The sequence below is a fragment of the Zonotrichia leucophrys genome, chromosome 3 (assembly GCF_028769735.1).
Source record: "Zonotrichia leucophrys gambelii isolate GWCS_2022_RI chromosome 3, RI_Zleu_2.0, whole genome shotgun sequence".
Taxonomy (NCBI): domain Eukaryota; kingdom Metazoa; phylum Chordata; class Aves; order Passeriformes; family Passerellidae; genus Zonotrichia; species Zonotrichia leucophrys.
This window is the reverse complement of record NC_088172.1, coordinates 10,966,198-10,989,524: the sequence shown is the minus strand read 5'-3', so window position 1 is coordinate 10,989,524 and position 23,327 is coordinate 10,966,198. Positions and strand designations below refer to the sequence as shown.

At 36.3% G+C, this 23,327-nt stretch overlaps 1 protein-coding gene across 4 annotated transcripts in view; it reads right to left on the bottom strand.

Annotated features, from left to right (window-relative positions):
• The window catches only part of SMAP1 (small ArfGAP 1), a 91,254-nt gene that overhangs the window by 29,816 nt on the left and 38,111 nt on the right, over window positions 1-23,327 (bottom strand). For 2 of the 4 annotated variants that reach the window (XM_064707345.1, XM_064707343.1), the window contains exons 5-6: window positions 18,206-18,280; window positions 14,076-14,156 (exon numbers count right to left, since the gene is read on the bottom strand). In XM_064707345.1, the coding sequence (XP_064563415.1) occupies window positions 14,076-14,156; window positions 18,206-18,280 (156 nt within the window). The remainder of the gene's footprint in view (window positions 1-14,075; window positions 14,157-18,205; window positions 18,281-23,327) is intronic. The other 2 variants (XM_064707347.1, XM_064707346.1) reach the window with 1 other exon arrangement.

Here is a 23,327-nt window from a genome sequence, read left to right as displayed (position 1 = left end):
CTAGGGCCTATGGTCTAAATCTATGGGCTACTCTTCTGCACATCCCTGTTCCCCAGAATATTCTCCTCTGACAGGCAGCTGAGGGCATTTTGCACTGGAACTGACAGTTGTGAACAAATCTTTTTGGTAAGGCCTGGTTCCTTTTTGGTAAGTGCCAGCACTCAGTGAAAATACTGTGATTATTTTTCTTTATAACCGTGAGATTCAAGTTTCCATTTTCTGCTTCTGTAACCTTATGCGAGTTATCATCATATGTACAGATTTTAAGGGTTTAATAGCTCTCAAAGATATGACATTCAGTAAAAAATGTAAACCACACCAAATATTTGAAAAACAAGCACGATTTTGCCAAATTCACTACTGCAAGATGATAATGTAAATAATTTAGCAGATTTCAACACCAGCATTTAGGACTATCATTGACCTTATTCTCATTTACACTGTGTGAGAGCATTTAAAGAGGTAGAATACACAGTGCAGGACATAAGCCACATGATTAATACCTCTGAAGTAGAAAAACACTACAGCCAAAGCAGTCATAAGTTACTAATCTAAAAATCTCTCCTATTCTCAAGCAAGGTATCAGTCACTGTCAAAAATCTGATTCATCACCTGTCCAGTCCACTTATCTGCTCCCATTCTCCTTCATTTTTTCCTCAATTTTCCACTTTAATGAAAAATTCATATGGATCTAGAACTCAGTCTGTTTAAAATGCATCTGATTACCACTATATTTCTAACTTCTATTCCCTACCTTAACTACAAGAAGCCTTAAGAAAGTCGAAGATACATCAAATAATTTCGTAAAGAGCACTTCTAACTTACTTAAAAGCAATTTCCAGTTGACTCACTAGAGCTCATATTCACCTCTATGGTTACTGAAAAAAAGCTCTCCTTTGCTCTTAATACATAGGAATTGTATGCCCTGTGCATAAAGCAATTGGATTCCTTCCCTCTTCATTAACTGCTTGCAATAGAACTTGCAGGAGAGCATAAACATTTGAGAATTGCCATATGAGAAAATAATGTTGGTAATTTACTATATCTTGCAATAGGTTTGTAGATATGGTTTTTCCTGACACTTATGCTCTAAAAAGTTTAATCTGTATCCATTTACAGCATTACTCATGCAGACACATCCTAGAATTTTTAAAGAATATTTTTATAACTTTCATATCTGACCTGAAAATAAGTAAAAATTAGTATTTTCATAATATTTTATTTAAATGGCATTAAAGATGAAAAGTGTTATTTTGTTTACCCTCCTATAAAGTACCAGCACTTGTTTTTTCAGACTTGCAACAAAAGATGCAGGAATTTAGAAATCAGACTAACTTTTCAGAACTGAGGATACTTTTAGCAAGTGATGAACTCCTACACTGCCTAACTAGCAAAAAAGCCAGAAAACTGATGCACTATATTGAAACACAAGTAACTATGTTGGTATCATTGTGAAGTTGCATAGACTTCAGCTCTGCAATCAAACCCTGATGCATTTCTAATCAAGAGAAAAGCCTGCAAGTCAACAACAACAAAAAAGCCACCATTCTTATTTATCAAACTAGAATTATCTTGAAACAAAGAGCCAAGCCAAGCGGAAAATGTAAATTGATTATTTAAGAGTCTATTGTGATTATTTCAGTTAATCACTCACAGACACTGAGCTACTCACACTCACCTGGATAAGCCTATTTAAGGCATTCACACTAAGCAAACAAAAAAAAACCAAATTGCCTTTTGATGTTGCTAAATATGATTCTGTACACATGAAGGTCCTTCAGTCAAAATACATACCCAAAGAAAAAACTTTTAAAGTGGTTCTTGATCCACATCTTCACTTTAAAAACCTGAGTATGTGGATTTTCATTAGATTGTCACAGTTAGAGCAAGATACTTGAGCAAGATTATTTAAAATGCATTATATATCTTTAGTAATTTGAATTAAAAACTTCATGGCAGAAATAACAGACCTTGCACCATAATCTTATTCCATTAATATGATTTCAGCTGGGTCTAGGCTAATACACTAATAATTTCTGTGAAAATGGATTAAGACTATTCCTTTGTTCTTACTTATTGAACAAGCAGTACTAACATTGTATTTTAACTGAATTTAAAATGTTAGCTCAGATCTCATTTACTTTAGTCAATATATTCCAAGAAGGCTTAAAACCTTTCATGTCTTGTACTTAGCTGAATTGGTTTAGCTCCTTTCTAATGCATCAGACAATCTTAGAGGCCCTTTTACCTTGCTCAAAACAACGTACGAACTGTGTAGAAGTACAATTTCCCACAATTAAGTTGGCTTTCTTTTTATACTTACTGCTGAGACTTCAGACAAGTATCAGAGATAATTCCTTATTCTTATATTCATGCATTAAATCTACACAGCAACAATCACCTTTGAAACAATAGTTCTATGCATTCAAATATATTAGGTTCTTAAAGCAGAAAAGTTAAGAATAGGGTCTGAAAAAAAGAGGAAAAGTTCTTTTTCCCAAGTCTGATACTTGAAAAAAGCATCAAAACATAGCAAGATGATTCCCAGGTAATGGTCACAGGATGTAGCAACTTGAAGCTGAGCTAGGGGTGGCAAGACTGCAGAACAGGAGAGGCACACAGTCTGAGTGCAGAGGTATTCAAGTTTTCCAGAGATTCTAGGGGCAAAGACTTGAGCAAAGTTTCTTGCAGCTGTAAATCTGTGAAATTACTGCATCTGAGCCCAAAAGCAAGGACCTGCTTACAAGGATACAAAAGGCAGAGAACAAGCTGTTTATCAACCCTTTTCCTATTTGGTATTATCTTGTCATGGAACTTGATTTAGATAAAATGGAAGAAGTGCTTTTAATCCAATAAAATCTGGATTTTTTTGCATCTTATAGAAGAAATCACTATGAATCAGAAAACCTCAAAAGATCCATTTTACAGCTAATCCAGTGTCCTGTTACGAGATCTGTAATTCGGATTAGGGTCAAAGTGTTTTAATGCATCTTGGTTTGCAAGCTGTGAAATGCAATAAACAGGGTTTGTAATTTTGTGAGCTATTTTAAATACACCTTCAGTTTTCAAATCACATATTATGGTTATATGAACTCAGCTTATACATTTCTATTTGATTTCTATTGTGCTCATTAGCCTCAGCAAGATTACAATAATGCAGCCATATCAATTCCAGTTCCTCATTAAACTATTTTCTTTTATAACTTTCTTTTCAAAAACCTTTCAAGTAATACATAATACAACATCATTGTACCCAATCAGAACTAAAGGACATTTATTTGTAATTCCTTCTTCATATATTTCCAGACAAGAATGAGCTGTTTCAGGCACGGTAACTGATTGAGCTCACAGTAAAAAAACAATCAAAGAAATGCTTTCCATCCCTATTCATGAAGGTATGCTTCTCAGTATTTTTGTTAATTATAACAGAAGTGCTCTTTTTGCTGAAAAATGCTTTTTACCTGAAACTCTATTCAATATCAAGACCCTACACCCTTAACCAGCAATCAGCTCTACCTTAGAACTTTCCAGGTGCTTGTATCTTACTCACTGGTTAGTCCAGCGTGAAATGTGCTGCCTGCTAGCACACATCAGGTGTGATCACAGTATGTTTGTCTCCAGCAGCTGCTGTTAGACATGCTGCCTTTGCAAAGAGTTGGCTTCTAGAGAATGGTCTCTGCAGGTGCTGACCCTCCAATTCCTCAGGCCTGCAGCCTCTTTCCAGTGGCCAGCACAGCCTCTTACCCCACTTGTCTGGTACCTGAACTTGAAGTTTGCAGGTGTCACACAGGCACAGAGAGACAATGCACTCACGCTCAATAGTTGCAAATAGAACTTGGCAAGAATACAGAATAGCCTGCAGAGATCAAGTGAAGGCTCAGACAATCCTACTGCCCACCAACCTGCTCAGCCATCAGCAGATATGTGACTGCCCTTTTTTATTCACTCCTCCCCTGCTTCCTCAAGCTTGCTACACCCCAATCCGCCTTGATTTTTGTATTCCCCCGGTTTGGTCTGTGTCACCTAAATATCCCATAATGAGTTGTGTACAATATTCTGTCCCATCCCCAAGCTCTTTTCTCTCTGCATCCTGCATCCTATACCCTATTATGCAGTCACCCTTTACTTGCCTGGTATTCCTGGGAAAGAATCTTTTTCCTTGACCCATCTCAGTACTTTCCTTTGATGTACTAGAAGCAGATCACTGGCTCTCTTTTTACTGATTAAATTACTCCACTTCACCCTCTGCTGTTGCTCATCTGATTCTTACAGTCTTTATGTTCTAGTCAGTCTTAGAACATCACACTGAATAGGGTTTCATAGAAACAACCTCTGAGTTAGGACATTTTACTCAGAGTGTTGGACTCATACTCTGTGCTGGTATAATTTCTGTTATTATCACAAACAGAATCCTACAAACACTTTATGAAGTCTAAGCATACTATTTCTCTAGAGATGCATTTGAAAAAGCCTCTCAATTAGTTCTGCAGAAATTCAACCCTCTCCGTGACAGCTAACAAGACTGAAATAGCCCCACAGGTTTATTTTTCTTACTTCTGAATCAGCTTGTTGCTTTCATGAACTACTAGAGAAGTTAGGAGAGAGCTGACGAGTACTTTATCATCCTCATGTACATGTACATAATTGTGTTTCACAAATGCAGAACTTAGTGAGAGGGAGAAATATTTAATAAATACTTATGCATCATTAGCTACATGAATTTCTTCTGGAAGTCAGTGTATTTTTCCTCAATTCTGCTCTCATTTCAAAGTTAATCACTTTGAAACAATTACTTTAAAAGCTAAGTAATTTTAACTGATCATATACAATACCAAAATGGATTTCTCTTTACTTGGGCAAGCACCATTTTCTTTGTCTTCATTCTCCATACCATCATAATCTTTAACATGAACTATCAATAAGCACTGCAGCTTCCAGCTCAACTGGAAATAAGTCAAGCTTTTTCCTGCTTCTAATTCTCCTTTTTAAATAAACATGAACCTATATGACATTTCTGTATATTCTGAAATGGCACGTTTAAATCATCCTTACAAAATGTAAAAGCCTTTTACAGCTTTGATCTTCACAGCTTCAAAGATGCCCAAGTTTTCAAACTGGCCCTTCAGAGTGATATTACAAGGCCTCTGATTTGTTTGCTCCATCATCCATTTCTACATTTATGCTAAGATTCAGCCCAACCTGTTTCATTTAAACAAAAATAATCCACTTCTGAACCAAAGAAAAAGATACACTGATATCTACTTACAGTGTAAACTGAGGATGAAATAGGTAAGTCAAAAAATCTGTGTTTTCTCTTGAACAGAAGTCACCCGTGTTACTACTCTGTGTAATATACACTTTCTGCCTAGCACACAAGCCTGCAGTACCTTACTCTGACATGAAGTACAATATTCTCAAGTTGAGAGACAATACTTGCTGAGCAGAGAGGCAGGACAGATTTATTTTACAACAGTACAGTGGCATGCCTGGGGATAACCTCAGAACTGCCCCATTTTCTTCTAACTTCAGGTACCAATTTCATGAAAGAAAAATTTCAAGTAAAACTGAAATACAAGCTCATCCAGTTCCAATTCTTTTTCTGACAGAGCCAAGAGGCAATTCACTGCAGATGGGTTAACATTTCTGACTGATACATGTAAGCAATTTAGCATTAAAGAGCTGCCAGTTATTTGAACAACCAGGCAACTGGTAACTTTTCATCCAACAAAATTATCTAGTGTGAGAAACTTGTCAACTTCCTTCAAATTGTGTTGAAAGACCCTGCTTCTACCTCTACCACAGCTACAGTGCTATTTACCAACTACCTTTGAGTTAACTTGGTGAAGATATAATTATGCAACACTATGAATGCCAGAGCCATAAAAGGTTCCACACAACTCTTCTAGCGCCAAAAGCAACTATCAAAATGTGATAAATTCAATGGTCCAAAGAAATATTCTTTTTAGCAAAAAAGGCACACAATCAATACCTAGGATAACTACAAATTTAAGCTGGAAGACACACAAAGTTGTTGCATGGCACTGGAACATTGCTGAAACATCTTATGGCATCTTAGCATCATCATCATCCATTTAAAACTTAAGCTCATGTTGGAGATTTTATATTGCCAGATTGCCAGTGACATCTAAAATAATTTTTTATGAAAAACATGCCAGTGTCTTTACTCTTTAGTGAGATTTGCACTTCTGACAGGATTTCCCACTACGCCGTTGCCCTATCTTGATGGTCACACACTGGAGTGAGATTAAGCACGTTCTAGCTTAAGCATGGTGAAATGAAACAGAACACACAAAAGCACTTGATGGCCTTAACCATGCTCCAGTACTTGCATTATTTTAGGAAAACAAAGGAAGGCTATTATTCAAAACAAGTTAAGATTATTATTTTGAGCAACATAATTTAAAGTCTTTTCCCACTTATCAGCTTCATCTTATCTAATCCTTATCCTTCTTTACATTCAGTTCCATGTATCAGTACCACTTAGCTAAGTGCATCCATTTTGTTCCTAATCTCCTAACAGTACTGTAATTTTCATATAACTTTTTACATGAGATTGTATATTTGCAGTTTTAATCATGCATGGTCCTGTGGTCTCAAATGTCTCAGAACTTCTTTTTCCTAAAGACAGCACCCACCCATAAGTAAGGCTGATTTAGTACACGCTTGTTTAAATGTGTCCATTTAATTTTGTTCAATATACAAATAAGCAGATGTAATGTTGTCTTAATTGTCTCAAAGACACCAGGAAAAATGATGAAGCTTATCACAAGCTGAAAATGCCATCTGTTAATAAGTATTAACAACTGAAACCCAAGGCAGTATTATGTTTTGAACCGGCATGGATCAAAAGTGTAACAGAGGATCAACTAAAACTAAGCAAACTTAAACCAGCTTTCTGGTAAAAACAGTTTGGCAAGTTAAACAAAAACAATTTAACCAAATTTTTCAAGGTTTTCTCTTTTTTTTTTTTAATTGTTTTAATTGTTTTCAGATTCTTCTTGCATAGAATTTTTTAAAATTGCATTAAAATACTGTTCTGCTGCAAGACCAGAGTAGAGAGGATCAAGCTGATACAGTAAACACACACATGGCTGAAGAAAAAAAAGTGATATCCTTCCTGAACGCTGACTCCTTTTCCAACATCTGAAAGATAAAAACTTCCTTTTTTTTCCTGACAAAAAAGGGGTTTCTTTCATTGCTTCTACCTGCAATATCTGTTTCTTAATTTCTTTGTCTACAACTGCAAATACGTAATAAGAGCCATGGCAGATTAATTCCATTAAGTAAGACTATTTTTCATGGCAATCCTCAAACAGAAGAAGTCCTTTGTTACTTGCAAAAGAAATGAATAGCACCGTTTTGGGAAGAATCTAATTTGATTTGCTTTCCTCCAGATTAGCATTCAAAACAACCAAAGAACCCAAAATAATCTGATCTCTTCTGGAAGACTGAGAAGGTATGATTAGAAATGTAAAACCAGGCTGGGAGAGGTCCATAGACTGTAAAATGCAGACTGAGAAGCCTTAAACTCTTCACCCATTGTGGGGGCAGGAGGCAGGGAAACAGGTTGCCCTGTGTCTTATCACATATCCTAAATCCTGAGCTTTAATTCTTATCTGCTTAGTCTGAATTTATGAAAACAAGGACTAAGAACATAAATAAGACAATGTATTCAATCAGAGAACAAAATAGGTTTCAATTTTTCTGTTCCCATGATATACATGATTTTTTGATTACAATTTAAAGTAATATTTCATTTTATATAACAATCAGAAAGAAAAGATATTTTAAAAATAAATCACTCAGGCAAATAATGCTAAGTTGTCTAGGGAAATGTTATTATCAACTGTTCAAGTGATTTAGCAAATTATCAACAATACAGTCTATCAAAACAAAAAACAGACTATTTGTAACAGGATTCTGTACTTACATGATCATTCAGGTCAATATTTGTGAATCCATTTATTCTTACAAGTTAAAAGTAAACACTTAAAGAGATCACTTTCACCTAACTGGTGTTTAGGTGGACACTAACTGTTCTGCAGGCTTTCATTTCTTCCATGCATTCTTACAGCGCTACTCAGTTCTAGAGAAGTGAAGAACACTACAGCACTATTTGCTCCAACTCATTTCTCCTTGTACAAAATTATTAGGATGATAACTTATAATATTTTTATAAGAAAATTACATCCCAGAGAAATAAGAGAGAGTAATAGTTTCTTTTGCTTCAATAGTCCAAGCAAGTTGATTTTTGTGGGAGTTGTGGGCTGTCTTAGGGGGAAAACAAATACACCATCCTAACAAGCTATGTTAAGCTCTTCCTATTTGGTTATTGAGTATTTGACATTGCTTTTCCTATACGAAAGGGAAAAGCCACTAGTGTGACCTGCCCTCACTTTTGAGGGGCTCTCCAGTACATTTTAAAGGCAAATAAACCAATGTCTGTAATAAAGGCCATCTGGTGCTGCCTGGTACCAGCTGACTGAGAGGCAGCAGCTCACTGTTACTGCCAAGTTTAATCTGCCAATTTAGTCTTCATTTGGGGAAGAAAAACAGCATTTGATATACTACCATTGAAAAATAACCTCCAACTGACCCATTCCTGTCACTTGAAATAACTTTATACAAAAACAAGAGCCAGTTTCAAATTCAAAATGCAATACAATAAAACAAACTAACTCACAGTGTCATTTTGAACTTCAGTTAATCAAGTGTAAGTGCTGCAGTCCTTCAGAACCATTAATCATCCAGGTATGTTCAGCAGAATGAAAAAATCTTTAACTTTGGGTGTTGATATTAATCAAAAATCTTTGAGTGTTGAGTTTGCAAATGTACAAGTACTTAGTGAGAAAAAAAAAGTAGTTTATAGTTCTTTATACCCTAAGCATTTAACTTTACTGTCCCAGTACAACACAATCTTGTCCTAAAGGGGTTTACTTCCATACCTTAGATGGTCCCCAACACACAGTATTTTACAGAGAAAACATCACAATATTTTCATGACAGTACTCAACTCCTGTGAAAGCTCTAAACTTAACAGGAGAGAAAGCTACACAGCGATGAACCCAAACACTTCCAAAGCATTCAGTGTCATGGACTTAGCCGAACTTTCTAATTCTGGATATTAGAAATACTTACCAAGTTTTCCATGGACAGCTTTCCAAATAACTTCTGGCTTAATTCTGGGTTGCTACCACTGTTGCACACCACATTTTCTTTATTTAAAAATTAGACTTCATAAAAAGTTGAACCCTACAAAAATCTGAACATATAGGCACACCAATTTTCTTTTTCTTTACTCTGGGAGCACTCCAGAGCCTTACAGCATCTTAGCTAGTGATGCCTTTTTTATTTTAATTTGTAGTGAATTTGACATAAATAGATATGTCTTGGAAAACTACAGTTCTGGTCACTCTGAAATTCAGGAAGTCATTCATACAGCTCACTCCAGCTTCTCTAAGTAGCGCAAAGCAAACGCCTTTACTAAATGAAATATTCCTTATATTCTTTGATGGCTTGTGAACAATATTCCTCAGTTTACTCTGCTGCTGTTTTTATCCTTGGGGCACACAGTCTCCCCACCTCACACACTGGCCCAGCACACCTCTGATCGCTCAGCCCAAATGACCTAAATGCACCTCATCTCCCCCTTCTCTGTGCTTCCTTTCAGTGGAACCTCATCTCCCACTTTTCTGTGCTTCCCTTCAATGGAAAATGGGTAAAAGGCAGATGGAGTGCACACTGAGCCTGCTCCAACCTGCTGCTGGAAGAACAGCATGGAGCTTACCTAAAGTGCTCCTCTGTGCTCCAAGAAGAAACTTTACCTAAACTATCTACACAGCTTAAATTTTGTTTCAGAAAACTCGTACGAGGCTTTGAGAGCTCTCTCATGCACAAGCACAATACTTTTGCTATGTATTCTTTTTTAAATCACCAAAGAATTCAAAATTGAACACATCCAATTACTCAGGGATGAACTAAAATTCTACTCATGCTAGAAATAAAAAAGGAGTTCAGAGGTTTACTCTGTTCCTGAACAGAGAACTTGTACAGACAACTTAAGCAGAAAAGAAAGGGAAAAAAAAAAGAAAAAGAAAATCATGGCTGATTTATGAAATGTCACTACCTTCAGCTGTGCAGAAGAGCAATTAATAAGCAAGGAAAGCTCTTCAGCAGTTGATGAAAGGGCAGGCAGGATGATGAAGTTTAGAATTGGCTAGTGAAAGTCTAGCTGTTTCTTCCTGCCTACAAATTAAAGGTTTTCCTCTGTAACTACCAACAAAATATGTAAGATTGGTGGCCAAACTACAGACTTTCTTCCCCTCCCCACTAAGAAACTGCACTCTTGCAACATAAGACTTACTTTTTTAGTCAATTTAAAATCTCTTAATCTTAACTGTCTCTACAGAACATGTAAAACTTGCTTTCACTACATGGCAGTCTGTCTTATGCTATTATCCTGCTGTTGGCCCATAGGAAACATTAAGAAGCACTCAATGAGTTCAGTTCGATTATTTATTCCTGCAATTCAACACATTTTAATATTGCTAAAATTTGCACTTCTGTTGTTTGCAAACAAGCTGGGCTTTGAGTGAACATTCAGCTTTAAATAACCTGGCCCCAGTTTTCATGTCATGAAAAATTACATAATAACTGTTACAGCAGTTTTCTTGCAGTATTTTCCCTGTTTCTTCAAAGTAACTATCAGGATAAGGTTTTTTTAGGCAGAAGCACTAAGGAAACGAGATCTGCAGTTATGGAAAGAGCATAGAGAGAGAGGGAGGAAAGACCCTGGTAACTTATGCAAGTTTCTTAACTTTCTTCAGTTAGACTGAAAAAATCCTTACAGCTGCCAGTAGCCTGGCAATGTCATGTGTTTTATTAAGAGTTTTGCAGATTTGATGTGGAATATCTTATTGTTGGCTGCTTGTAATAAAATGCTAATCACAGGACTAGACTCAATCACTAGCTGACATAGTAAGATCTTGTTATGTTAAAAATTACCCAGTAATCTCAGCAAAGTGAACAGCCCACAAAAACAGAGTCAAGCAAGTATCCTCGCTACTCACTATTCTGCAGTGGATCTCTCTGATCTTGAGGAAATTCTACTGTGTCTGAATTCTCCAATGTGAGAGACAAAAAAAAATATTTCCCCAGAAACCAACATCAAGCACATGATGATTCTTTACTGAAAAGCAGTTTCAGTAAGAAAACTCACTATTATTAAATAAGTTAAAAGATTGTGGTCTTTGTTTATCAAAGCATGATAATCAACAAAGTATCTTTTATGCCATAATTGCCTGACACAGTAATGTAATATTAGGATCACAAGCTTACTACATCAATGCTAGAATCTTTCAGTAATATTTGAAAATGCAAAAGAAATCATGCTAGACATTTAGCTTCCTAAAGGCTAAGGATCTAGTTAGTGACAAGAGAAAGAACTTAAATGGATGTAGGAGCAAATTAACTCTATGAAGCAGAGATAAGAACATGAGAATTGAATGTGAACATTTTAAATTTTTAGGATGTATATTCTTATTTTAAGAGCTAAGAAATTTATTCTCAACAAAAGATAAAATCAAAGTCATTAGGAACTGAAGACTTATAGGAGTACATGACACTTAATAATAGATCTGAAGTTTTCTCTAGTAAAAAGATGAATTCTTTTTACCAGTTTAAGACCTCTAATGTTTTCCATCTTTATTGATTCTTCTATAGCATAGTTAAAACACTGCTTGAATTACCTTAATCTAAAAGAAGTCTCAAAATTGCGACAGAACTGCAAACTGCTCGCTCACATATTTTTAATTAACTTCCCAAGCCTGGAACAACTAGACTGGATATCAACCATGCCTGTACTAAAGGCAACCTGTGACTTTCAGTATGAAGTGTGCAGACTTCTCATATTGTTTCCTCCTCCAGGAACTGTGAAAAGTAACCATCTACTGCTTGATGTGTTTGCTGAAAACATGATAAATACTATGGTCAAGATGCCTGCACTCCCCTGCTGATTCAGGAGGCAATATTTAAAACATGCTACAGCCAGTCTCTACCTGGATGTGAAGTGTATCATTATTACTGAGATACTAATGTTTATCAGCTTCCTAAAGCAGAAACACACTGCAAAAGCAGTAATGTATTATTCCATGTATGAAAAGAAAATCTTTGTTTTCTACCTCACCAACACTGTCCAGCAGAAATAAACATATGCTACAGCTCTCCTTCATTTGGATTACAGAAAGCAACTAGGCTTTTAAGATATATAAAATTTACAGTGTGAAAGCAGCTTATTTTGAATGAATGATCCTTTAAAAGCTCAAGCTTGAAGAATGTCTTAAATTGAAAAGATGACACAGAGATGAGTTCCATTTGAGCAGTCAATGCTGACACATTAATAATGAAATAAAATATGCTGCAGTGCTTCAAACATTTTGCAGCTGTTACAACAGCACGATTATCTAATACAGATATATTTACCAAATTCCACATTTTGTAGTACAAGCCTTTAAAATCAAAATACTTCTTTTTATTTGTCTAATCATTAACTGATAATCTAATGACTTTTCAAATGTAAATCTAATCAGTGGCATTAGAATTGGTTTTTTATTTCAAGTGGTAGGATAATCCCTCAGCTGAAACTATGCTCTGTTGTCACTTCCCCTCACATAACCAAATATTTCCAGCCACATAACAAAGTTCACGCATCCTTACAAAGTGAGACCCTCTCTCCCAGTCCAAAAGTAGATTTTGGGGCTCTAGAAAGATAATGTTTCCAAACCACAGCAATGTTTTTAGCCTTTATAACTAAAGTATATTATTATAAGGACCAAAATAAAACATTTAACTTGGCTGGACACCCCCATAAAGCTTCAGTAATCAACAATTCTAATATTTTTATTCCCATCCATAAATTTTCTTTAACCTTGTACCATATCAATAACAATAGCTCAGTGAAGCAGCAGGAATTGTCATAAGAAAACCTCCTTCTGCACTAACTCATTCTTGCTTTCTAATTTAAGAAAAATGATATTCCTATTGGGGAGGGGCTTTTTTTTCCCCCTCCAAGTATGTATATATTTTTTTTTTGTATCTTGTTTTATTATGTAAAATGAAAAAATACTCTATTTGAAAACTGAATTAAAAATACATCTGCAATCATAGTCTGTGAACACACAACATTTTTCATAATTGTAACACAGCAATATGGGGGAATAAACTGACAGATGGAGACTCCAATGCATTCTTCAGACTACACTACAGACCTCAACATATTAATGGATTCACAAGATCAGAAAGACAATATTTCTATTAAAAGAGATTAATATATTTAATACTAAAATTACTCATTTAATTTTTGTTTAATATTAACTCTGCAGAACTGCACATGAAATTTTAATTGTACCTGCACTGCTGCTCATTATGCTTTACCATGGCTGTGGAAAGAAGCACCTTAAGTTGTTTGCTCATCATGTTTTGTTGACATGATCTTAGTGGGAAATTTTTAAGTTACTTAAAATTACTAATTAAATTCTACAGATTTTACATTTGTGTTTAAAATATATTAATTTATCAAAGACAGTATTAGATGATAATACAGGACTCAATAAAACTGACAATTTTCTGTGCAAGAATAGCAGTGGTCCATGACCCTGAGGTTTTAGCTCAGCTGGTCAGAGCATGGTGCCACCAACACCAAGGTTGGGGGGTCAATCCCCATACAGGCTGTGCATTTAATATCTGGACTTGAGGGTCCTTATGGGTCCCTCCTAACTCAGGACTATCCTGTGATCTTAAAAAACTTCATTAGATTTATGGTCTGAGCCTAAGCTTTAACAAAGCTTAACCCATTTCCCTCTTCTTCTGAACACATTCCTCATCACATGGCCAACCAACCTTTGTATGCAAGCAACAGCACAAGCAAAAAATTCATGTGGATTAACCAGATCACAACTCATATACACATACACATTAATTTTTTCCCCAAATCTCTGAACATATCTAATACTATGTGCCATTTTCAATTAAGTGGAAAAAAAAGACACTCTTCTTACCTTTTCAGCTGTTAACTGTTTTGATGGTTTTTCTGATTCTTTCTCTCTCTTTTTCTCTTCTTTCTTTTTTTCTTTTTCCTTCTGCAAAAAGAAAAAGCATTTTGCTACCACCCAATTTGCAAACATATTGAATGTCTATAGTCACACAGACTATAAACAGTGATCTTCAGTTACTCCCTTTTAAATCATAGTTTATGCTTTTATCTGGTCTCCTTCCAGAAGTGACTAATTTTGCTCAACTACTAATATTAAAAATATTGTAACTTTTAGATTAAATTCAAGAAATTCACTTTTTTACCTGCTCATCTGCTTTTCTGCTTAATAAGCAGAAAGAAAAAAGAACCAATACTGATTCTCCTAAGCTAAGCAGAGCTGAAGAGGAAAAATAATCTGCAAGTATAAGTATCTCTGTTAATTCTGATAGCCTCTGTCATTGAGGGTGGATGTCAGCTGCTTTGACCAAAGAACTAGATTAAGGTAAATTGCATTCTACTTTCTGCAAAAAGGTACTAATTTTTAAAAGCCAATCTAGTAGTCCTAAAAAATACTCCCGAATGTCAAAAAGTTGCCTTGGGCCATATGACAGGCCAGCTGAGTCATGAGACATTATGTTGTACCAGAAAGTGAAAATATAAAGATCCCTTTACTTCGAATGCATCATAATAACATTACAGATACTTCTTCACTTCAATTTTTGATGAATGAATATGCCAAAATTACTGACCCATCTGACTGAAGCAAAGCATAAAATATGCCTTAAGGAATAACATGAAGAAGATTCAGACTTGCTAGGTTAGCAATTGCTTTGACAAGTGTTAGTCTGCCTGCATTTACCTGGTACACCTACAGAGTAGTACTGGTGAGTATATTTCAACACTAAATGGATGAAACTGTAGCTCCTAAATGTTCTTTTGGTCATTAGACTTACACCCGTTTGTTCAAAGCTTCAAAACAGCCTTGTTTCAGGAAAAGCTACTGTTTACAAGTTTCCCAATATTAGGCAGAAGGTTGAGAGGCTAGATCTGTCCATGCAGCTCCAGTATTAAAAATAAAACAGTTAATAGTTTGTGTCAGTAAGGAATATTTGTGAGTTTTTTCTTTTTTTTTTAACATCCAGTACATACAATTTAAACATTTTTATAGCATGCTATTCACTTAATATAGTTCTAACACTCAGATGAAGGTTTTGGTTTTTTGTTGTTTTGGGGGTTTTGTTTGTTTGTGGTTTTGTTTGCAGTTATTTTTTGGAGGTGACTGGACACAGAGGGATCCAAGTAACACATTCTTCAAAACTTCCAGTAATCCATTTTCAAACCTTTCACCATATTTACCAGATTGATTTGGGCTACTCAAGTCCCAACTAACCCATGTGAATTATTTCACCAGGCATTAACATGAACACTCAGTTCCTGGCAAATCAGACTATCACACCAAGCACCTGCACACAAGCAACAGAAAGCAATGACCACAGTCATGAAACCCCAGTAAGGAAATTTGGGACATCTGTTTTGATGAAAAGAAACAGAGACCAACTTAGATTTCACGGAGTAAAAGAACACAAAAGTGAACACAGTGGTCCAAACGAGAGGCCATGCCAATGCTGTTTCTCACCTGTGATAATGCAAGGTGTTCAAGAAATGTCTGTATGACTGGGACAAGTACAGAGCAGTATTTTATTTTGAGGTCACATAATAACCTGAGGCTTGCAGTCTTACTGAACTAGGATTACAAATGCATAGCCATGCCTTTCAATGAAGCTCAGCCTTTCTTCCACTACTGTTTCACTGACCCTAGTACCAACCAGCATTCTGGTATACACACAAATTACACTGCCACAGCAACAACTTTTTGAAGTCTTCCCTTTTCTGTTCCCACATCCCACTCCAACCTTCTCAAGCTGAATAATTTAAATAAACGTAATCTCTTGAAGACAACTGCATCAAAGGAAGTGTGACCAGCAGGTCAAAGGGACATGATTCTCCTCCTCTGCTCTGCTCTCACAGACCCTTCCTCTGCAGCTGGGACCCCCAACATCAGAAGGACATGGACCCACTGCAGCCCAGAGAAGGGCCACAGAAATGACTGGGGGCTGGAGCACCTCTCTCTGAAGTATAGTAGTGCCTCAAGGGAGCTTCAGGAACAATGGGTAAGGACTCCAGCAGGACAGTGACAGGAGAAGGGGGAATGGCTTTAAACTGAAAGAGAGCAGATTTAGATTACACACGAGGAAGAAATTTTTTACTGTGAGGATGGTGAGGGACTGGAAGAGATTGCCCAGGGAGGCTGTGGATCCCCTATCCCTGGAAGTGTTCAAGGCCAGGTTGGATGGGGTTTTGAGCAACCTGTTCATAGCAGGGGGCTGGAACTTGATGATCTTTAAGGGCCCTTCCAACTCAAAGCATTCTATGACTCTACAATTCTATGATTTGATTCCTCTCCTCCCAGGAAAGGTTGTTTGAAGCGTCATACAAGTACTCTTACCTTTCAATCACAGTACCTTAAATTTCCTTAAATATATTTAAGGGAAAGCAGAGGTAAAGTTTTTGCAGTTTTCCAGTATGTTCTGATTTCCAGTTTGACTTCAATGTACTTTTAAAGTATGTTTTGTCAAAGAAACCTCACTTCTGGAGTAAAAAGTATCTGGAAACATTTCTTTTTCAAGGACTCAAGTTGAAGGAGGGTTTGCAGCTAGTATCATATGGCAAACACTCTGTAAATGTGACCAAATATAAATATATGCTTCTTGTTGCCCTTAACAAATCTCTAAAAACTTAATAGTGAATATATTAAGACTTAAAATAAACTGTTCTCCTGTGCTTCTACCTTCACACCTCACAGAGTCTACAGAAAGAGTCTTGATTCTCAGCAACTTTATCTTCATTCATTTAATTTTCACTGTGGACTTGAAAAGCCACAAGTCCTTCATCTTCACACTTCCTGATTTCAATATTCAAGCTTTCTGCCTCAGCTCCATTAGATAAAAATGAATTCAGACTAAATAAAAACATTTCTCAGATGTTGCATTCATGCCAGAGCTTCAACTCAAGTGCTTCATTACTTGCAAAAGCAGTCAAAAAGCACTATGAAGATAATAAAATTAAATTGACTTTATACTGGTCTTAAATTGTAAGCAAAGATTATTAATTTTTTTCCAAGTTTCATTTCTAATAACATGGCATTCTAGTTACACAGAAGAACTTTCAAGTGTTGAACGCACCAAGAGAGGTAGATAAGACAGTAAAGGCAAGCTTCATTCCTAGTGCCTGCTGCTACTCCTGGTACAACTTAAAACACATGACAAATTGAACAAGGCTTGTGATCTTAGTCCATGACACTGACATTTAAATTTTAATTAATGTTTAAATATAGCTGAACTAAAATAATTTATAACTTCTGTCCAATTTTTTTGTATTTAGAAGGAAAAGGCTTGATTTATGTTCACATCATAAATTATTTCATATATTGTATAGTCTCAGTTTAGAGTGAAGTATCTAAAAGAAGCTAACACTGGATATTCACATTCTAAATATGCATTTTATTATTGTTGCAAATTATGACATTTACTGAAAGTTGATATAAATGATGCCCCATCTACTACTTGCTTGTGTGTTATGCTTCTCAAAGACCCATCTAAACAGTAAATGTGTTAGCACACACACATATCTCAGCCAGAAAGATATTAAAACCAGTATGAGTCAAATTAATTCTACATTTATCTCCAAGGAGAATGAACTAAATGGATGGAACAATACTGATAATTTAGAACCTGGAACAAGCAAGTAATACCAAAAAAGATAGCAGAAACTATTTCTGATGAGACAGGACAGTATCACTCATACCTATTAGCTGGGAATTAAGTGGGTTTTCCACAATTCTGTGACAGTAAATCAGAAGTGAACCAGAATTTTGACATACAAACACCAAGAAGGGAAAACCACACACATACTTTGCAGTTCTGCTGGGTCTTTTCATTTAGCTAGTCCAAGAAAAAAGGAGAGATGCATTTCAAATGTGTGAAAGATTAACAGCAATTCAAACTCTCCAGTTACCTCAGTGAAATTACTCTATAGAGATGTAAACATTTGTGCAAAGCAGTAACCTGATAAGAGTTACACCCAAAACCAATATACCTCTGCTTTGCTCTTCTCAGCAGCAGCTTGCAGAGAAGGAGAAGATGCCAAAGGCTGAGCAGCGTCAGATGATATCTGTACAAAATAGAGGAAAGAAATGAGAAAGAAAATAAGCAAGAACAGCTGGGAAGGGAGGCAGTAGAGGCCACTAAGAGACATGACTTTCATTCCTTTTTTTTAATAATATTGATGGAAGTGGTTACACGACACAGAAGAAACATAAAGAGGAGACAAAGTTGTTTTTTTCTTTTTTTTCCTGAGTACAATATTTAAAGGAAATGTTTCAGGAAGGAAAGTGTGACTTATAATGAAATTCACTAGGAGAGAATGCAAGAAAATGGACCTGGATAAGATCATATCAAAGGCCTAAGAAAAATAATTAGCTTTCATCCATTGTTCAATTTTTATCCAGTGTAACTACTGAAATATTAATGTCCTGAAGCATGAAGGCAGACTGTCCCAGAGGAGGGGGAGAGAAGAGAATGCCTTTGTTCTTGTTCAATGCAACAGAATATTTTTATTAAGAGGAATGCAAAATAACTCTGAAAGTTATACATTAATTAAAGTTCTAATTAACTCTTCTCTAAGAACACTCCAAGTACATAAAGAGCTTAGGGTTAATATAAAGCCACATCTTAGCAGCAGGTTGAAGGATCTCAGACAAGTGACACTTCTTTTCTAGGAACTGGTATGTAAAATTGCTATTAGCACCACTAGACTTCCAGAATTCTCCAAAAGGTGTAACTTAAATATGCAACAAATACAGTTTGCTCAAAAAAAAAAGGATTTCCCTAAAGGCATTTTCATACATCTTCCTATCCAATTTTTTTATGCATAGCTGATTACTTTAATGGAAACATTATCTTGCTATTTCCCTTATTATAAAAAAAAAACCTGAAATAATTTTCCAAATATGTAGATGATCTTCAGAGCTATAAAGCTGACACTTCTACACTATTTTGTATCACATCTATTATCTAGAAGGAAAATTTAGAAAGAAATGAAGCTATAACAGAGTAGGTCATTATGTTGGACCAAAATAAGCAATTTAAATGACATGTTTTTACTTAGTTTAAAAAAAGAAGCTTGCACTAAATGGAAACTGAAAGCTGATAAAAAACCCCATCATATCTCATGTCTAAATACCCAATATTTCTTACAGAAAATCCTCCCAGTTTCTTTACATATACAGCTGGAATATTCATAGAATTTACATATTTAGTATTTTTACAAAAAAACCTATGTCTATGCTGGAAGGTGGTGCAGAGCTGCAGGAAAGATATTTATAAAGTTAATTTTTAAAACCAAATTTTATCTGTAGAAATATGAAACAGAATTCTCATTTTTAAGTTTACTGTTTTATATTCCTTGGGTTATTAGCAGAGTTATGGATAAACCTGCTGCAATGATGCAGTTTCACAAACAGTAGCATTCTGTTGCTATAGGAACACGGGATCCTGTTTATTCTGACTGCACCACATTGTAACCAAATAATGCCGGAAAAATGATCAGGTAACTACACAATACCCTGAACTGTGTACTCGAACATCATGCTTCTGAGCTTTCAATTAGATAAAAATGTGTAAAATTCTGATAATGAATCATCATCTTTCAAGCTGCTAACAAGTGGGATTTTTGGAGTTTTTTCATTCTTTTGTTTACTACATATTTTAGGAGAATTTAAGCTTGATAGCACTCACAGGTGAGCAGCAGGTAACAGTAGCAAGCAGCTACTTGCCACACAGAACATGGAAGAGACAATTTCATTAGGGGGTTAGGGGGAAAATCAGCACTGTAGGTGTTTGTCAATCTCCATCCTCCCATAATAGTTTTTAATCTTCAAATCCTCTTCATATGATAAAGGATTATCTAACTTAGAAGAAGGTAATTCTATGAAGGCCTGAAAGCAATTATCATAGTTTTGTCAATCAAGTAATGGAATCACAGAACTAATGAAGAAGTGTCATGCAAGCTGTCAGACAGAGCTGTGAGACAGAGTGAAAAGCAGTTGCTGTCTAGCCTGGGATATGGAACAGGATGTACAAGTTGAGAAATGCCCAAGCATAATTTTTAAAGACAGCCAGCATCACTACAACCACTTCAGGCAAAAAAGAGCACTTGAAAGCACACTTCACACATGCAAATATTCAACTAAGCCAGAGAACAAAAGACATATGACTGAAGCTAATCTTTAAGAGAAAACACATTACAACGTATAAAGAACAGATTAAGTTTCCATAATGCAAGCAACAGTACAAGGTTGAGCTGCTGAACAGCTTTATCATCACTGCATCATGTTGAATTTGTTATCTACCAGGCTGCACCAGATAAGGAAAGCTGAATGAAAAAATCGAATGAAACCGAGTGGCTAGACAAAGCTAAACATGTAAATATTGTCTACCTAGAATTTTGCAAAGACTTTGACACCATTTTCCAGAGCATTCTCCTGGAGGAACTTGCTGCTCATGGCTTAGACAGGAGCACTATTCTCTGGGTACACAGGGGCTGGGTGGCCAGGCCCAGACAGCAGTGGTGAATGGAGTCATAACCAAAGAGTGGCCAGACACTAGTGGGGCTCCCCAGGGTTTAGTAGTGGGGCCAGTCCTGTTTAATATCTTTCTTTATGCAGGATCTGGATGAGGGGATGGAGTGCATCATCATTCAGTTTACAGATGTTACCAAGCTGGGCAGGAATGTTGATCTGTTGAAGGACAGGAAGGCTCCACAGAGGGATCTGGACAGGCTGGATCAATGGCCCAAGGCCAACAGCACAGGGTTCAACACAAGGAGGTTCCATCTCTTGCACTTGGGACTCTTGGAGATGAGTGACTGGAAAATTTCCCTGGGAGAAAAGGATCTGGCAATGCTGGTTGACAGCCACCTAAATTTCTCCATGAAAAATCCAAAAAGCAATTTCCTACCCTATTCTAGAATCCAAGTGAAAAAGCACACATTGATCTACTCTGACAACATGTTTGCACCATGCTCTGAAAAGCAGTCAACTAAAGATATCTTTGATTATTGGCACCTTAAAGTATCAAATAGTGACCTCTGTAACAAATCATACATACTGCCAGAAAAAGAATAAAGTTGGGTGATTGTGCGCATTACCAATGTACTGCAGAATGACAACTAGCATATGAATACATCATTTAAACTTTTAACTTAGGAGTAGTTACATCTTTTGATTAAGAAACTCAGAATTGCCTAAAACAAAGAAGGATGGCAAGGAGCTGTCTCTGAAGTTTTCATATTTCTCCACAAGATTTTGATTGCACTTCAGACCAGAAGACTTGAGGTCTCTTTTTTTTAGCAATTCTTGAATCTTCTTCCATTGTTTGTGTTTTGTGACTCATTTTTAGAAAGAGGTTACAGCAAAAATAACTATTCTGCACAATGAAATTCAATACACTCTTTAAAGCATCTGCTACCTTTAGTGCTAAGCAAGAAATTACATACACATGCAACAGTACTGTAAGATTTCAGTTTCACCTGTGCTCATTGAGAAACCCTTTGGTGCATAAAAAATGTAAGATCAGAAAAGAAAGAATCTGCAGATTTACAGTATTAGTCCAGTTCCCAGCCCCTTTTACATGTAAATGTGTTACCCATCCCCATTTTCCTCCCTAAAACACTTCTGTATTATCTGTTGTTACTTAGTGGTGGCACTACCCAAATACGTGCTAAGTTAACAGTTTGTGTAAAAGCAACAACACAAACAGTAGTTGGCCCAATGTCCTGATGCAGTCTGTTGACCCGACTACAATTCCAAGTAAAAAAAAGTAAGCTTTAAACAAGAACTAAATGAAGTTATCAGAAAACATAACATACAAAAACTAAGAATGATTTTACTTCAGTTTAGTTTGTACTGACATGTTTGTGATGCTATGTAAGTCACACAAACACTATTGGTCGTTAGGGTGTAAGTACTTCATAAAGTTTTCACCTGCTTTTATTTGTAGTTTTTCCAAAATCCAGCGTTGATGTAATGCATGTCATTATTCAGCCTTTTATTAAAAAGGATTCAAAGTTGAAGCTTTATAAGCCTATACTAAGCTTCCATTTAAATATAAAATGCAGGCTGCTATCATGCAGAAGATTCAAGACATTAAAGAATGAGTGTGTTATCAAACCACTCAGGAAGTCTGCAGCTGAACCAAATACAAAAGTGCCCTCGAGTGGCCAGTTTATAGACACACAATATGCAGGGAATTAGCCTAAATGAAGAGGACTATTCTGCTTTCATTTGACAGGTTTTAAGTTTAGCTGCTGCATATGTTTTTCTGATTTCAGCAGACTTTTGACTTCATTACTATGTATCTCCAACAAATGTTGACAATACCAAAATCAGTAATTTATCCTAAAGCAGTAGCAATTATAGACTGCTAGTAGATGGATATAAACACACAAATCAATTGCTTGATGTTTTTTAAAGAGGTCTATTCTTGAAATACCAAAAGAAGTGTAAGAATACTAATGTACTATTAACAACACTTACCTAGGAATTTTTGGAAGCTCTTAAGGCTAGCTGGCACGGCATTTTTTTTAATTACTAAAATGTCTCCCTGTCCTGGTTTTGGTTGGGGTAGAAGTTATTTTCTTCACAGTGGCTAGTAGAGGACTGTGTTTTGGATTTGTGCTGAAGGCAGGGTTGATTAATTACAGAGATGCTTTTGTTTTTGCAGGGCTTACACAGAGCCAAGGCCTTTTCTGCTTTTTGTACCACCAGCCTGGTGAGGAAGCTGGGGCTGCATGGGAGGCTGGGAGGAGACACAGCCCGGACAGATGACCCAAACTGATCTAAGGGATATTCCATGTCACATGACATCATGCTCAATACTTGAAGTGTGGGGAAGAAGGATGAAAGGGGACAGTTAGAGTGATGCCATTTGTCTTCCCAAGTCACCATTACGCATGAGATGGCTGAACACCTACCTGCCCTTGGGAAGCAGTGAATTAATTCCTTGTTTTGCTTTGCTTGTGTGCCTGGTTTTTGTTTTCCCTATTAAGCCATCTTTATCTCAACCCACAAGTTTTCTGGCTTTTACCCTTTTCAGTTCTCTTCCCAATCCTGGTGGCAGAGTGAGTGAGCAGCTGTGCAGCCCTTGGTTGCTGACTGGGG